Consider the following 17,160-nt stretch of genomic DNA (forward strand, 5'->3'; position numbering starts at 1 on the left):
AGACCGTTACGTGGAGCGATTCCCCTGTAGGTGATTCCTGCTCTTTCCCTACTCATTGCCGCTTTCTCACCTCTGTGCAGGAGGCAGATCTGTGCAGGGTGCTCCAGAGGCCTCGACGGATGGGGAAGAAGACGCCGGGGAGGCGTTTGTGTTTGAGGACAGTGAGGAAGAGGAGGAGAGTGGCCGGCTGGTCGTGAGCAATGCCAGGACTGAGCTGGGCGCCCGGGAAGCGCTGCAGGACCCTACCCCCAGGCGGAGATCGAGCATCAGCGATGACCTGGAGCCCTTGGATGAATGGGAGGCCGAGGAAGCGCTGCTCGATGGGCAGGCCCTCGCGGGCCAGGCGGACTCCAGCACCAGCCTTGGTAAGAGCCGCTGGTCAGGATTCTCGGGGCTCCTCTGCGGTAGACTCTCATGGCTCCCAGCTGAGCAGACTTAAGAGCCGGGGTTCTCCAGAGATCGAAGGACTGGGGATTTTGAGCAACATGCACAAACACACGCACACTAACAGACAAATAGGGTGGCAGGGGTTTGTGCGCTTTTCATTCTACCTGGTGGGCAGAAAATCAACAGAACTCTCTTTTCCTAGCCTGAAGGCAAAGGCATGTGGCAGGAGTCACTTTTCCTAGCGTGGAAGAGGGGCGAAACATCCCGAGTCGAACCTCTGTCTGTTGCAGCAACCGTTCTCTGCACAGGCAAGGGCAGAGTGGGGGAAAGTTACACCCAGGCCCAAAATCTTAGTGGGAGGCTTGCCAGCAACTTTTCACGGAGCTTCTCCTGCTCTCTTTTACAACTGGTTTTCCCCCCAAATAAAATGCAGCCCTGGCAAACCATGTTTACAATACTCTGGCATCAGACAAGGACGGCCTGAGCTAGATTTTCTGGCATAGAGGTCAACAATGTCTCCCTAAGCAGAGTTGCTCCTTTCTGAGCCCATTGGTTTCCGTACAGTCTTCTTCTGATGGCACGGTGAGCGGCCAGAAAGGGTGCGGTTGACGTCACCAGCTCCACCCATGAAGGCGAGGGAAAGGCATATGTCGCCTTCAGTCTTCAGCGCCAGTCTCCGACCAGGGGCATTCAGCAAGGATTTCTTTATGAGCCTAAGGCATGATGCTAGTGCAGGCCAAGGGGTCACAGCTGCCAACATCCCATTTCCCACAGTGGCCAACCAGATGTCTCTGGGGAGACCCCCAGCAGGGCAGAAAGGCAGGGTCTGCTCCCCTTTTGTACTCAGCCCCTTTCACTTAGAGGGTGACTGCCTCTGCACCTGGAAGCTCATAGCTGGCCGAGGAATGTCCACAGAGCTGTTTGTCCGGATGCTGTGCTCGGATCAGTGGCTTCAACTTACAGCTGCCTTTTTCTTTTTAACAGATCTCCTGGGCTCACATCCACAGACAGAGTAAGTGACTCTACTGGGTTCTTTTGGGGCAAACGGTGTTTATGCTTTCCCAGAACAAAAATAAGAGAAACTCTTGGCGTGTGGTGCTGGTGGGCTGGAGAAAACAGGGCTGCTGGGGGTCTGGGTGGCCGGAGGACTGGGGGGCTCTGGTCTGAAGTCTCACTTTGGGGAGTTGTGCCCAACTTCCAACTCGTGAAGCTGCCTTGCCCGTCAGACCACCTTGGCCCTTCCGCTCAGCCTGGCCCCCTCTGACTGGCAGCTGCGCTCTCTCCGGGGTCCCAAGCAGAGGAGGGCCTCCTGTGGGTGTGTGTAGGCCTCTCGACACCACTGAACAAACAGGCCCGAGACAAGCGAGTCTGTGTCAACCCTTACGTAGGCGATGCTCATCACTGCTCCGTCTCTCGGTCCAATTCCGTTTTCTCCCACCCTTCTTCCAAGGAGCTCCAGGTAGCATGCATGGTTCGCTCTTCCTCTCTTTATCTTTACAGCAGCCCTAAAAGGCAGAGGAGTTGGAGAGGGTGCCTGGCCTGAGGCCACCCAATTTGCTGTATGCCAAATGAGGGGTCTGAACACGGGTCTCTCGGATCCCGGTACACCTGCCCCACCTGCTGGAGTCCATCTCCTGACCCTGAGGACACCCTCAAGTCAGTGGTGGAGCATGTCTTTGGAATGGAGATGATGGACACAGGAGCAGGGCTGGGGATAACCTAGTTGGGTCCGAGACCTCCGAGAGCAGCTGCCAGTCAGAGGAGACAATATCGGGACAGACGAACTGACTCTGCATGTGGCAGCTTTCTACGTCTCTGTGAAGTTCTCCTAGTGCTTTACAAGGGAGGGACGGGACAGGCCCGAAGCGGGTAACCTGGCCTGCTGTTGACGAGAGACGTCCCCTTCTTCCCTGGGGGAGTTTTCCTCCCCTTGTGGCCATATCTGCTGCACAGCCCTCCGCTGCCCCCTCTTCCTTTACTCCTGGGGGGGGGGGAGAGTTTCAGCAACACAAACCCTGCAGCTGCTGCAGGGAGAGGGGGGCAGATGTGATGCTTAAGGGGTGTCCCTTTTCCAGCTCTCTCCTCTGTCTCGTCCCTCTTTGAGTGTGACGGTCTGGAGCAGGGATGAACCCTCTGCAGCCCTTCTGCAGATATTTAGGAAGAGATGCCAAAAGCTTTTTAAAAAATGGACATTTAATTGGTACGTTATTTAGACCTCATCACCTCATTTAGTGCTATTTAATAGGCATTTCCCTTCAGCGAGGTTTATGGTGTTTGGTTTTGTGGCTGGCTTTTTATTATTTTTAGATGACTGTTTACTTTTTTCCCCTCGTGTTTGTTTTGCCTAAATGTTCCAGCAGATGGACAGAATAAAAATTACGGGAATAAGCAAACAATAAAACCCTTGGAAGAGAACATAAGCGACGGTGCCGGGGGCTTAAAAATTGCTGGCAAGCCAGGCCTTCCTTTCTAGTCCTTCTTTTTAATCTCAGTTGTGTTTGGCCATCGGGGAGAGGGAAATTCTGTGGTTACTCAGTGGTGAAGGAAAGGTACTTTGCACATGCCCAGAGGAACCCTGTGCCTGTTGTTATGTCTTGTGACCCAGACTCTTTGGTGGATGATTGCTCCCATCCTCACCCAGAACCAGCATCCCAGTCCCGGTAGTGAAACGGGGCGACCTCGGGGTCGCAAGTGTTGCCCTCCTCCATGTGGCAGCCAGTAGCTTTGGTCAGTTGCTGCAGGGACACCCAAGGCTTCAGTTCTGAGATACGGCCACTCACTGCTCCGTGGCTGATGGGAGTGTGTGTGGGTCGGACGTGCGGATGGATCTTCTAGGGAAAGTAGGTCAGGGGATGAAACATGAGCTCCAGCAACTGGAGGTCTCAAGGAGAGGGAGAGGTCTCTTGCCAGAACGATGGGAGGGAAAACAGTAGAGGGGGTTTCTAATGTGCCGTCAGCATGTACTGGCCTCTAGTGGCGGGCGGCGCGAGAAACTTGTTTGACACCTCTTGCGGTGAACACGTGAAACTGCCTTGTTATTAGGAAAGCTGTGCATTTTGCAATCGTATATATTTGACAGTCGAACATACCATGTTTGAATGTGTCAATCACCCAGCTTGTTTGGTTCATGCTAAATGGCCGTGAAAATTTGCCAAACAAGTTAGCGTCAGGTTTTTGCAAAACTGCACACGTTCAAAGGTTCTGCTGATTTAAACCAATCAGAAGCCCCTGGCATCAATCACAAGGGACTATTTAGATGAATTCCAAAGGGCAGGATTTTATTAGAAGACAGTATTTATTTATGACTTATTTGTATGATTTATATAACTAGTTTAATTGTGTTTTAAAATATTTGCCTGCTGAGTGGAGCAAGAACTCAGTCGGGCGATGCGGGAACGAGTGTGCACGTCTGAAATCTGATTGTGCTACTGCATGTTTAGGAAGGAGTACAGCGAAGCAACTTCCCGAACAGCCACAAAGGGGTTGATGAATAGCTGAATTTATCATTGAAAAATCAACATGAGCGGAATTGGAACGTGTCTGAGAGTTTCTGCTTACGATGAATCAGACCATTGGTCCATCTTGACAGAATGGTCTGCTCTGACTATCGGCAGTGATTCTGGGTCTCTGGCAGAGAAAGGTCTTTTCTAGCATATGGTATCTGTGATCCCTTAGCTGTCAACCACAGCTGGCTCTTCCAGCGGTCACTCTGCACCACAGAACGGTGCTAGTTTACGTGTGCATCCTGACATATCCATGTCCATCAGCAAGCTGCCGGTGGAGGGAGGAAACGGAGGGGAACTGCTGGCTTCTGAAACCGTGTACTGGAGCCATGAGAACTAGCAGCCTGAGAAATCAGAAGTAGCAGAATTCGAATGAGGACGGACAATGAACCTTCCTAAGGAGCTGCATTTGCCTCCCACAAGCCAGTCCTTTATCTTTTTCTGAATGAAAAACTCTGCGCTGTCTAGTGGTTGTTTTTCTGCACTTGCTTCCTGCCATGACAGAAGCATCCAGCGGTCTCTGCTCCTGGTCGCTGCCAGAAGCTCTCTTCCTGAGCAGCTGCCTTTATTGTACATGAGCCCCCCCCCCGCTTTATCTCTCTAAATGGATCTCCCTTTTCCCCTTGCTAATAGGAGGCTGAGTATCAACCCATTCATCAGGGCGGGAGGCAGACTTGTGGGTGAGGCTTGGCATAAGCAGGACCTTGAAGGGTAGGCGGCGGGTGGGGGTGGAATGACACCCCCAGCCGACCAAGAAGGAGCCAGCAGTATTGATCGGTTGCCTGTGCTGGCATCCTCTTGCACAGTCAGCACAACTGCAAACAAGCCAAATCGTACTGCAGAGCAGAGAAGCTGCAGAGGAGGCTGAGCACGGGAAGCAATGCTGGGAGCTGGGGAGGCGGCAAGGGGGCCCGAGCCCCCTTCCTAGGGTATGTTGCCGGTGCCAGTTTCTGCATGCTTTCTTTGGTCTGGCTATCTCCTCCATGGCTCTCCCCTCCTCCTCTGTGGTTCTGTTGCCAGGAATGGGAGGGTGGGTGGGGCTGAATCTTGCACCAAAGCGAGCGGCAGCATTCGTGGGACTGCTCCGGGCACCAGATCGTGTACATCGGCCTTCTTTTCTGCTCTCGCACAGTTGTCTCCCGTCCAAGGTGAGGGTGTATTGGGGCGTCCAGCCTCAGCAGTGCCGCAGCATCGAGTGGTCTCAGGACCACCCCCCTGAGCCCAGGAAGCGTGTAGTGCATTTAATTTAAGTACATTACGGAATACTTAGAATTTAGCATTACAGAATTTTAGACATTTTAATTTTAGTGGTGTTAATAATAAGGGGCATGAAGGGCAGGAGCAGATTTCCTTCTTCTTGAGGTCGAATATTTGTGTATTTGTGTATTTTTATGACCCTTAAAAAAAAGGACTTTGGAAGAGGGAAGTATTGTAAACTGGCCATGCCAAGGCAATGGGGGGGGCAACAGGGGGGGACCAGGAATAAGCCACTAAATGCAAAGGGTTTGGCCCAGTGCAAGATCAGGAAGCCACGGATGCGCTTTGTTGCTTGCGTACCTATCCTCTTGGGGAGGGCAGTGTAGTGGGCTGTGATGGGGGGGGGCACATTTCTCAGCCAGGTTTCAAGTCTGCCTTCCTTTTTCCAGGTTTGTTGTCAGCAATGGGGACCTGGTGGGAAGCTCTCATTCCGGGTTGCGATCCTTCAGCTGGCGAAGGAAGAGTTTCCGGCGAGGTATGGCATTGGGGCTGGTCTGGAAGAGCAGGTGGGCGAAGAATACATAGCTTCAGGCCACCTGTGGTAGATACGTGCTTGACTGTAATCTAGCATTCCAGGGATCTAGTCCTTATGTTGACGTTGCCTTGCCTCTCTGAGGCAATGCTGGGCCCCCTGGGCATTAACACACCCTGTTTTGAGTATCCCACGGAGGGAGTCTGATTCTTCCTACTTTAGCCTTTCTGCCTGCTTGGGATTCAGCCCCCCACCTTGTGTTACTTCTATTCTAGGCAATCAGTTTAACCCCCCAGCCCCAGAAGAAGACGTGATCTATGACGACGTTCCTTATGAAAACGTGGACCCGGATCAGCGTGGTATGGCACCGCTTCAGATGTTTCCCTTAAGATACTGGGTGCCATGCCTCGCATCTGGTTTCTCTTTCCTCACCATACTCCTTTATTCAGAGTTTTTCTGGGTTTCTTCTGTCCCTGGGCATTCTTCTCATCACATCCTTCCATCCAAGATACTCTTGAACCCTCACCTTGTACCAGTGAGATCGCAAGAGTCATTTCATATACACATAAGCTCTGCTCACGTCTTCCAGTGAACACGTGTACAATCTGGGTACAGCATATACTTGATTTTTCTTTGTATATGTGTTATGTTATATTTAATGCATCTATAGGCAAGCATGTAATTGAAACACATGTGTGTTCCCTTGTTTTTGTTTGTAATTTCAATATGCATTAGCTCTTTCTTACAAGTAGATGTACACACGTACATGCAGATCATAACGTTTGTTCAGTGGGACATGTGAACAGGGCATCTGGAAGACGGGTGGGTGGGGGTGGAAGGCCACTGCCTCAGTGAACCCCCCCTTTCTCCCTTCCTTCCCCAGATGTGCACGTGCTGTCTGTTTACGCAGCAGAGATTCATTTATTGTTTACTTAGATAATTTAATACCCCTCCTCTCTGTTCAAGAATACCCAAGGCATCTCAAGATAGTTTAAAATGCAAACATCGACTTCTAGATAATAAAATCCAGGGCAAATATGCCATAGACCAAAACCAATAACACGTCCTTTCAAAAACTGGATCCTTCAGTAAAATGAACACTTGGCCAGCAGTAAATATAAAATCTAAAAACAGCAGGAGGCAACATCTTAATTGATATGAGTATCACTCTGTATGTACTCAGATGCACTTTTTATTATGCCTTGGCATTTTCAGTGGCTAAAATATGAGACTTGCTGAAAAGCTTGTGAGCAGAGCACACGGAGTCTGATTTCGTTCCCTCTTCTTTTTCTTTGTCCACCTCTTGCTCCCTTCTCATTATTGGCAACGACAGTCTGAGAACCCTGGTGTAGAATCAAGCTGCTTTTCCTCATTCCCCTTCTCAGGCAGATGTCAAACAACCTCCTTTTGCCCCACTGGTGTCCTTTGTTGTGAATAACTGTTTGCTCTGAACACCAGTTATGGTGGCCAAATTCCCCCAAATTCCGCCTTGGAGAAGCAAGTGACACCTTCCCCATTTTCTACCAAGGGGGCAGAGACTGTGATAACAGGGCTTGCTCAGGACCACCCAGCAAATCTTGGCCAAGGCTCAGCTATGAACTGGGTCCAAATCTATTACCTGGAGTGAGGCATCCGCTCAGCGAGGGCCCCTGTCACCGAGGGCACAGATTTTCTGTAGGTGAAAAGGCCATTTAATAAAATCAGGCTACTGGTTCTGCTGCGCCCTTGGGATGCTCTGGCCAGTTTCTGGGATGCCTGCGAGGCCCTCAAGCTAAGCCAGTATATTACCAGCATGTGCCTATATCCATCATCTTTCCAGGTGTGGGGGGAAAGATCAGCCTTTTCCTCTTCATTCATGCTGTGTCTTCTTTTCTCCTTCCACTTTCAGGCAGTCTCTCTATCATTTGGGAATCTCTTATTTTCTGCTTAATCTTTGTTTTCTTCTCTGCCTTTGGACTGCCTTATTCAGAGAAAACTCCACCATTTTATCCATACTGGTTTTCTAGGCTTTACTGAAGGCTCTATCTCTCCTCTCCCTTTCCAGATTCAGAGAGAAGCCTGATTTATGAGGACGTCCATCAAGACAAAGAGCTACAGGAAGCCGAGGACCTTGGCTGGAGCTCCAGTGAGTTCGAAAGCTACAGCGAGGACTCTGGGGAAGAGACCAAGCCGGAGGTGGAAACTGCTAAGCCCAAAGTGTCCTTTCAGCCAAAGGTAAGGGCAGAGGGAGGAAGAGGATCCTCTTCTCCAGCTGATGGCCCCAGAGTCACTCCAGCAAAAATGCCTCTCAGGCACCAGGAAACAGCTCCCAGGTGGCTTCCACACCAATTAGGGCTCTTGGTAGGGATGAGCCGACTTCCCACTCCCTTTATTCTTTTGGAAATTTCCCCCATGCTTTCCAGCTGCCGCCTACGAGCTCTGGGTCCCAGTGTCAACTCATGCAGCTGTTTCTCATTCTCCCCTTCCTCCTTCATTCTGGTTTAGCTGGGAGGAATCATAAAGCTAATTCCAGAATGGCCCCCACTGCCGTCCTCTGCAACCTTCTGCCCTTCTTGGGGGGGGGTTTTGCATCTTCCTCCCTCCCCTGTTACCAATGCGAGTGATGCGTGGCTAAAACATGTAGAACTCCCTGTCCCAGGGTGGGGTGATGGCTGCCGACTTGGAAGGCGTTAATGGGGGGAGGTGGACATATTCATGGAGGAGAGGGCTATTCATGGCCACTAGTAAAAATCGATAGTAGTCATGATGCATACCTATTCCCTCTAGGATCAGAGGAGCATGCCCATTATATTAGGTGCTGTGGAATACAGGCAGGATGGTGCTGCTGCAGTCATCTTGTTTGTGGGTTTCCTGGAGTCACAAACACAGTGGTTGGCTGCTGTGTGAACAGACTGCTGGACTTGATGGACCTTGGTCTGATCCAGCATAGCCTCTCTTCTGTTCATGTGCAGTCCCATTAAGATGGCTTATCAATGCACCTGGGGATGGGGTCCGTAGGGCAAAGAGGGAAGAGAATGCCATGAAGGTATGGGAGGAACTGTGAGCTGCAGCAAGCTGGGCTTCTGTTCCTTGTTCAGAAATGCAAAAAGTGAAAGGACGGGGGGTGTTGGCTCCATTTTAGGAACAAGATATGGAAATTTGGTATCCCTAGCTCTCATGAGAGGCCTTGTGTTTAATTAAACACATGGTGCTGCCTTACACTGAATCAGACCCAGCCTCCCCCAGCCCCCGGTCTGTTCAGGTGGTTCCTGTCTGCTGAGACTGGCAGCAGCTCTCCAGGGTCTCAGGCTGAGGAAGGTCTTTTCATCCCCTCCAACCTGATCCTTTTAACAGGAGTGGCCAGCAATTGAGCCCGGGATCTTCTGCATGCCTCTGGGGCAGAGCCCCTTCCCCTTCCATTCACTTGATGACTAGAAACATGGGATGAAAAGAAGAAGAGTTGGTTTTTATATGCTGACTTTCTCCACCATTTAAGGGACAATCAAACCAGCTTACCTTCCCTCCCCCTCCCCACAACAGACACCCTGTGAGGTAGGTGGGGCTGAGAGAGCTCTGAGACAACTGTGACTGGCCCAAGGTCACCTAGCTGGCTTCATGTAGAGGAGTGGGGAATCGAACCTGGTTCTCCAGATTAAAGTCCACCACGCCAAACCACTGCTCTTAACCGCTATACCACGCTGGGCGGAGCTCATTATGCTGAGGACTGTGATCTGAGTGAATGCCCATGTTCATTCCTATTTTCCTTGGCTTTATTTTAATCGTGGCAGGGGTGGGAGCCCAAAGGCCCGGCTTGGGAGGGGGGGGGCTGCATCCAGCCAAGACTTGTTCTAACCCTGCTGTGAAGCTGAGGGCAGCTGCTGGTGCTCCTTGTGTTGGCTGCTTACTGGGATCTCTCTCTGCCTCTCTTTCCCTCCTGCTGCTGCTGCTGCTGCTTCTCCTTCTGTGCTGGCCCTGGCTTTTGGGGGTGGAAGCTTTCTCCAGACCTGCACAGGCTCAAGGAGAGATACTCAAGGACTAAGAGGGACATTCTGGCTTTGAGAGTTGGGGGGAGAGACATGCAGGAGCTGAAGCAGAGATACGATTGCAAGGTACTGCCCTTCTTCTTCTTCTGGACCCTTTCGGAGCTGGCCTCCTTGCTGTCTGTGCGCTGCACGCTCTCTCTTTCCTCTTGTCCTGTCCACGCTTTGCTTTTCCTGCTTTGCAGACATCAACCTCCTTTAAAGAACAAAAAAACCTCACTCCAAACTGGCAGTTTGCAGGGCTGCTTTTTTTGTCTGTGTTTGAGGAAAGGGCCATTGAGTCAAGCTGGAAGCAGCTAGGACCTGAATGTGCCCCCCCCCCAGGACAAACAACCCACTATTCCATGCAATAAGAAAAAAGTCGCATAGAATGGCCACACTATAGTACTACTCAGTATCAAAACATATATTCAAAATACATACTAAACCACTAATAATGTATATGTGCACATCTACTAATCCTATACATAAATATATATATCACAAGACTCACAAACCATAACAGACCAATACATACAGAAATCTTGAGGATGGTATATAGCCTAGACCACCACTCATAGACAATAACGCATGTAGTGCCTCAGCGTATAGTCAACAAAGTCCCAATTATGGCTTGCAGCCTAAAATGGAAACAGTTCCAATAGGCTCACGCAGTACAGTGGTTTAGTATGTATTTTGAATATACGTTTTGATACTGCGTAGTACTATGGTGTGGCTGTTCTATGCGACTTTTTGTTACTAGACCCCTCCCCAAGGAGCCAGTAGAGCCGGAGAATCGGCAGAACCTGTGGGTGAAATGGAAGCGGTGGCGTGTGGCTGCAGTGTGGCTCTGCCGTCTGGCCTGTTTGTGGTGGAATCTGTGCTGGGCTGCGGCCGGTGAGGTTGCCCGGGGGGCGGGCTCAGCGCTTTAGCCGTGAACCTGAATACAAGTTGAAGGGCTGGGCGTTGGGATTTGATGCCATGGATTTTTATTTATTTGCTGACTAAGCGTATACCCTGCCGGTCTCCGCAAAGGGGTCTTGAAGTAGCTTACATCATTCTCCTGTCCTCCATTTTATCCTCACAACAACCTCATGAGGTAGGCTAGGCTGAGAACTTGTGACTGGCCCCAGGTTTCCCAGCAATCTTCCAAGGCAGAGTGGGGCTTTGGCTCTGGCTCTCCCAGATCCTGGTCTGGCCCTCTAACCTCTACGCCACACTGGCTCTCTCATTAAAACTGGGGTTTTGTTGTTGGGCAGTCTCTGACCATAAGTTTGGTGATAACAGTTTTAAGGCAATCCGTCTGGAAATTAGGAAGAACTTTCTAACAGAGGGGTTCCTCAGTGGAACAGGCTTCCTCAGGAGGTGATGGGCTCTCCTTCCCTGGAGGTTTTAAAGCAGAGGCTAGATGGCCATCTGTCAGCAATGCTGATTCTATGACCATAGGCAGATGATGAGAGGGAGGGCATCTTGGCCATCTTCTGGGCATGGAGTAGGGGTCACTGTGTGTGTATGGGGGGGGAGGTAGTTGTGAAATTCCTGCATTGTGCAGGGGGTTGGACTAGATGACCCAGGTGGTCCCTTCCAACTCTATGATTCTATAATCCCATCCTGCCTTGCCAAATCCGAGGACCCAGATGGCAGCGGGTAGTCAAATGGTGAGATTGATCAACTAAAACTCTCTTCACTGATTGCAAAGGTCTGCGAGGCTAATTGGGCAGCAGAGATTTCAAAAAGGGTTATGCTCTCTTAGAAGAGGCCTTCCACCTTGCACACAAGAGAATGCCTCTTCTGCCACAATACTTGCTGTGATACAAGTGAGCGTCTGTGGAAAAAGAAGGATTTTTTTGTGCTCCAAAATGATGACCTCTTCATTTAATATTTAAAATTCACATGACTGATCAACTGCGCTTTCTTTAATTGAATGTCGGCCTGACTTAGCACTTTAAAAGTTTAATCCCTCATCCTGAAGTCCCTCAAACCATTCAAAATGTGTATTGAACTCTAGTGATCTTTGAGGCATTTCTCCAAGGGGAGGTGGAGATGGGGGAGGCGTCCTTTTGTCCTCAAAGAAGGCATATAATGAAAGGACTGAGGGCGTTTCGGTGGGAACTGTTATGTTTCTCATCCCGCTCCCCTCGTTCCCGATCTTGCGCAGATGACACAGCTGATGAAAGCAGCCAAGAGCGGCACCAAGGATGGGCTGGAGAAGACCAAGATGGCCGTCATGCGGAAAGTGACTTTCTTGCACAAGAAAGAAGTCCCAGGTAAGAGTGTGCTTTCTGCCAGGGCCAGAGGTCTGCACAGGGCTCGGCTGAGTGACCCAACAAGCAAAAAAAAAGCCCAGGCCGACCCAAAAGGGGGGTGGTCCTTGCCCTGGGATGCACACGAGGAACAAATGTGGACAGAAGCAAGTTATTTAATTTGTTTCCCTCTTGATTTAAAAAGTTAAAATTTCCAGGCAGTTTCTGACAATTAAAGATATAAACCAAAGAAACGTACTATAAAATAACTGATGGCCATTAAAATGGGTGAAGCCAGCGACAGGAGTGCTGAAGGCCCTGCGAAAGTAGACTAATGGTAGCAGAACAAGAGGAGGGGGCCCCCGGCGTACGCTTTGGTGGGCAGCTAAGAGACCAGTGACTAGGAAGACAAGAATCGGGAAGGAGCAACAGAACACGGTCCAGAACACCTCCTTTCAAATAACAAGGCCTGAATTTGGAAGAGAGATGGAATCCATCTCAGTACCAGGGCTGGTAGAGGAGAGGGGCAAGCAGAAGAGGGAGCTGCCGGGTGAGGCGTGAAGAGGCAGAGGCTTCCTGGGAGAGGTGGCCTTTGTTGGCGGGGGGGTGGGGAGCTGGCATCTCACTGATGTTCTGGGAGGGGGAAAGGGTTGAGGTATGGGAGGGTGCAGGATGCTTTTGGGTAGCTTAAAGGCATAGGAGGGGGTTGTATATGCTCAGGGCATTCCCCTATTCTTTCTTCTGGGCTGTGCAGCTGTGCGCCAGAGCCAGCAAAGAAATAGTGAACGCTGGTGGTTGCGCAGACTTAAACCACCCTGTATTTTTCCCAGCCCTTTGTGGATTGGGGCCACTTGCTGTGGCCAGACGTCCAGGAAGCAACCTGAGGCCGTGGCCTTAGGCTGCTGGTTCCTGTAGGTGGTGCCATTTTCCCGAGCCGAGCCTGCATGTTTCCATCCTGTCCTGGTAGAAGGAAGGAGCCGAGGGAGGCCATCCTTCTTGGCAGTCCGATTCAACAGAGGCACTGATGTGCCCGCCCCTGCCCTCCCTGGTATCTGCTATGCCTCCAGGCTGGTGGTCCTGGCCCCCCCTGAATTATTACACCCAAGGAGCACCCTCTTCTCCTGAACAGGCTCTTCTGGGCTCTGAGAACTGATGTGGTTTAGTGGTTAAAGTGTGAGACTAAGAGCTGGGAAGCCCAGGTTTGAATCTCGGCTCAGCCGTGGAAGCTGATTGGATGACTTTGGGCCTGTCACATGCTCTCAGCTACTTTGCAGGCTTATTGTGAAGGAAACAAGGGAAGGGAGGAGAATAATGTGAGCTGCTTTGGGTCCCCAGTGGAGCAGAACTGAAGCAAATGATAAATGGCCTTCTGCAAGTTGTGTGGCAGGGAAAGGAGTTTTACGGGTCTGGTTATTCTCATATCCCTGTCTGGGAAATTGCAATATAATACAATGGGGAACAATATAAATGAGGAAAGGCTATGCGGCCAGTCTTCAAACAACCTCAGGAAGCCCTCCAGAAGCATGCTCCACTTTCAGTTCAGAAACCTGCCCCCCCACCCACCTTGCAAGGTTCAAATGCTTTTCTGCTGGATCCAGTGCTTGCAGAGACGTGCTGAAGAGGAGACCATAAGAACATAAGAAAGACCCTGCTGGATCAGACCCAGGCCCATCAAGTCCAGCACTCTGTTCACCCAGTGGCCAACCAGGTTCCTCTAGGAAGCCCACAAACAAGACCGCTGCGGCAGCATTTATCCTGCCTGTGTTCCACCACACCCAAAAGAATAGACATGCTCCTCTGATACTAGAGAGAATAGGTATGCAGCATGACTAGTATCCATTCTAACCAACAGCCATGAATACCCCTCTCCTCCATGAATATGTCCACTCCCCTCTTAAAGCCTTCCAACTTGGCAGCCATCACCACATCCTGGGGCAGGGAGTTCCACAATTTAACTATGCGTTGTGTGAAAAAACACTTCCTTTTATCTGTTTTGAATCTGTCACCCTCCAGCTTCAACAGATGACCCCGCGTTCCAGTATTATGCGAGAGGGAGAAAAACCTCTCCCTGTCCACTCTCTCCAAACCATGCATAATTTTATAGACCTCTATCATGTCTCCCCTTGGCTGCCTTCTTTCCAAGTTTCTTTCCCATGGGGGCCTGAAGCAGGGCTCAGCTCCCCTCACCTCTGCACCCATTTGAGGCTAAAAATCAGAGAGGTTCTGGACCGTGGTTGTCTCTGTCTCATTGACTTTGGCCCTCAGGCTGATCCTCCCACTCTGTGATCCTTCCTTCAGCTGGAGGGAGGGGCGGGGGGGGGGGGGAAGGCCGGCCAGGCCTCTGGGTCTTCCAGGAAACTTCTCATTTAATCGTTACATGCAGCTAAGTTTCTCTTTCGCCTTCCTGCTTTCTTTAGTGTCACCAGCCAAATTCCCCTGTGTGGCAGACACAACAGAGATGCTTCCCACAAAATCTGTCCCAAAAGTCTAACGTGGTTCTGCTATTTTAGCACCCCTCCGACGCAGTCCTCTATGTTTTCACTTTGCTTCCCTGGAGACCTCCCAGGGTTCGAAGTGTGCTGCTTCTTTATCAACCTCCCATTAAACCCCCCTGCTCCTTCTGAGGGTTAGGAGCACAAAGCAAGTGTTTTCCAAGGAAGTGAACTCATCACTGCAGTAAAAAAATTCTCCGCGGATGAGGGTTGTGGGTATCTACTGGGGAAATGGTCACCATACTCATTGTGGGGAAAGTGTTTTTATCTTTGAAACTAGGTGGGGTGATTTCAGTCTACTCTGATAGTTATTAATTTTTATAATGGAATCTGCCCAGGTCCGCTGATGTGTGTTCAGTTCCAAAGCAAAAACCTCTTCAGCGCAGGAGTAACATGTCAGGGATCCTGCATTCAATAACTTAAATGCAGCCTGCCCCATCCCGTTTCTTGGCAAGAATCCTAGCAACAGGCAGCCCTTCTGTGGTGCCCCAGAAATTGGCCAAGGGACCTTAGTGGACTGGGATGTATGTTCCATCTGCTGCAGGGCAATGTTCGAGTCAACGAGTTTCATTCTGCAAGACTCTTATATATTCATTTATTTTATTAAATTTCTACCCCGCCCTCCCCAGTCAAAGGCTTCTGCAGTGCCCATTCTCTCAGATTCGGCTCTGGATCACGGGGTGTGTGTGTGTGTGAGAGAGAGAATCTGTGTGTGGGGATAGCTGGTGAGTGGATGGTTAGGCGCTGGACGTGAATTTACAGAGGATTGAAGCAGGCTGTGCTCTGTTTTGCTTGTGAATCTTTCCGAGGCCTGGTCTCTAGCAGAATGAGGTGGCAGAGGACGTCACACGCTTTTGAACACATGAACACATGAAGCTGCCTTGTACTGAATCAGACCCTTGGTCCATCAAAGTCAGTCTTGTCTACTCAGACCTGCAGCGGCTCTCCAGGGTCTCGGGCGGAGGGCTTTCACATAATCTACCTGCCTAGTCTCTTTAACTGGTGATGCCGGGGATTGAACCTGGGACTTTCTGCATGCCAAGCAGAGGTTCTACCACTGAGCCACAGCCCCTCCCCATTGTAGACATTTCCCCTCAGGATGATTCCTTGTAATTGGGCAGGGAGCATGGCATGCACAGAGTCAGGCGAGTCTTCATCAGACAGGAGACGAACATCTTGCCGCATGCCCAGAAAGTGAGGAGGGTCTTAACTGGGTGGTCTTCCCTGGGGAAGGAGTCCCCAAGAGGGCCATTACTTTTGAGCACCACACAGGTTGTGAAAGCAAACTCCTGAATTGTACATTTACATATCCAGTCCCAGCCCCAGATGGGAAAGTACAAAGTTCCCTTCTTTGCAACTCCATCTGCTGTGCAGAGATCTGAGGGAGTCCCGAGTGCAAGACATCCGTGACCACAAAGACCACTTCCTTCATCCTTCCAAGTGATTGCAAAACGTTACCGGGGTGACTGAAGAACTTGCTGACATAGATGAAAAGCACTGATTGTGTGTGTGTGTGTGGGGGGGGGGGGTCTTTTATTTTTTAAACAGCCTTCTGATTTTTAAAGGAGGTGAGGGCGACGCAGACCTTGCCCCGCGGGTCGCTCTGCAGCCTTGTGCTGCCTCGGAGCGCCCTGCTCCGACAAGGACAGGCGTGTGGGCTTGTTGGCCACAGAGGAGAGTAAGCGCCATCTTCTGGTAACACTTCTGACTTTGTAGGGGACGGAGAGCCCAGCAGGATTGCACCAGAGATGGGACGTAAGCGCTCTCTTTCCTGGACTGGGGAACTTTCCAAGGCCCACAAGCTGTGCTCGGAGAGAGGTACTGATCCGGTGGCCCTAGCCTGGATCCTGTCTCAGTTCAGTCCGTTGAGCATGGCTTGCTATTGAGTGGTGTCTGTTAGCAGGCCTCCACTGCTAGGAGAGGAATGCTGGAGCTCAAGCCTCTCTGGAGTCCATGCAGTCTGTACATGCTCAGGGATACCCTTGCCAGACAAATTGTGTGGAAGTCCTGCTCTTTAACACTCACACAGCCTTTTCTCCTGCATGCCACATGTATGGCAGCTGGCTGTTGTGATGCTGTATGGGACAGAGCAGTCTGTGTATTCTCAGAGGCTCTCTCCCCTCTTTAGCCCGCTGACTAAAATCGAGAGAAATTTCAGGCTTGCAGGGGAGCAAGTTGGATGATCTTCTCTCTCAGCTGAAGAGGTAAAGGCAGAAGTGGTGGAGCCCCTGTCACAGCAGTGGGCATTGCGCACCCGCTCGAGGCCGCTGCAGACGTGAGGATGATTCTCCGGGTGAAGAGAGGAGCCCTCTAGTTTTGCCTGCCTTGGTGAAGGCCTCTGGGCACATGCTGTTCTTCACCTCTGCATAAGCCATGGCCACCAACAGGCATCCAGCATGGTGGGAGGGGGGGTTCTCGTTTAAAGGCCATGGCTTCCAGGTGGGACTCATCCCCTGTTGCTCTCATGCTCCAAGTGAAGCTCTAGAGCACCAGCCTGGAATCCCGCCTCTGTGTGCTTTGGCCGTGCTCGCAAGGTGTGGTGGCATGTGTGGCCTGCTGCCGTGATGCTCGCTTGTCAGTGGATTGTGCTTAGAACAATTATCACATTGTGTGTTGCTGCCCTGGCTCACAGCACCCCCACCCTCCTTCCTCAAACTTTAGATTGTGATATTGTCGAAGGCTTTCACGGTCAGAGTTCATTGGTTCTTGTAGGTTATCCGGGCTGTGTAACCGTGGTCTTGGTATTTTCTTTCCTGACGTTTCGCCTGCAGCTGTGGCCGGCATCTTCAGAGGAGTAACACTGAAGGA

The 17,160-nt window shown here is 50.9% G+C and overlaps 1 protein-coding gene across 2 annotated transcripts in view; it reads left to right on the plus strand.

Moving 5' to 3' along the window:
- The first annotated feature begins 5,871 nt into the window (after nucleotides 1–5,871).
- Nucleotides 5,872–17,160, plus strand: part of ARHGEF10L (Rho guanine nucleotide exchange factor 10 like) — a 60,304-nt gene continuing 49,015 nt past the window's right edge. The window contains exons 1-4 of one of the 2 annotated variants that reach the window (XM_056865596.1): nucleotides 5,872–5,978; nucleotides 7,664–7,833; nucleotides 9,591–9,707; nucleotides 11,776–11,884. In XM_056865596.1, the coding sequence (XP_056721574.1) occupies nucleotides 9,675–9,707; nucleotides 11,776–11,884 (142 nt within the window). In that variant the 5' untranslated portion in view covers nucleotides 5,872–5,978; nucleotides 7,664–7,833; nucleotides 9,591–9,674. The remainder of the gene's footprint in view (nucleotides 5,979–7,663; nucleotides 7,834–9,590; nucleotides 9,708–11,775; nucleotides 11,885–17,160) is intronic. The other variant, XM_056865595.1, reaches the window with a different exon arrangement.

Source organism: Euleptes europaea, chromosome 19 (genome assembly GCF_029931775.1).
Source record: "Euleptes europaea isolate rEulEur1 chromosome 19, rEulEur1.hap1, whole genome shotgun sequence".
Taxonomy (NCBI): Eukaryota; Metazoa; Chordata; class Lepidosauria; order Squamata; family Sphaerodactylidae; genus Euleptes; species Euleptes europaea.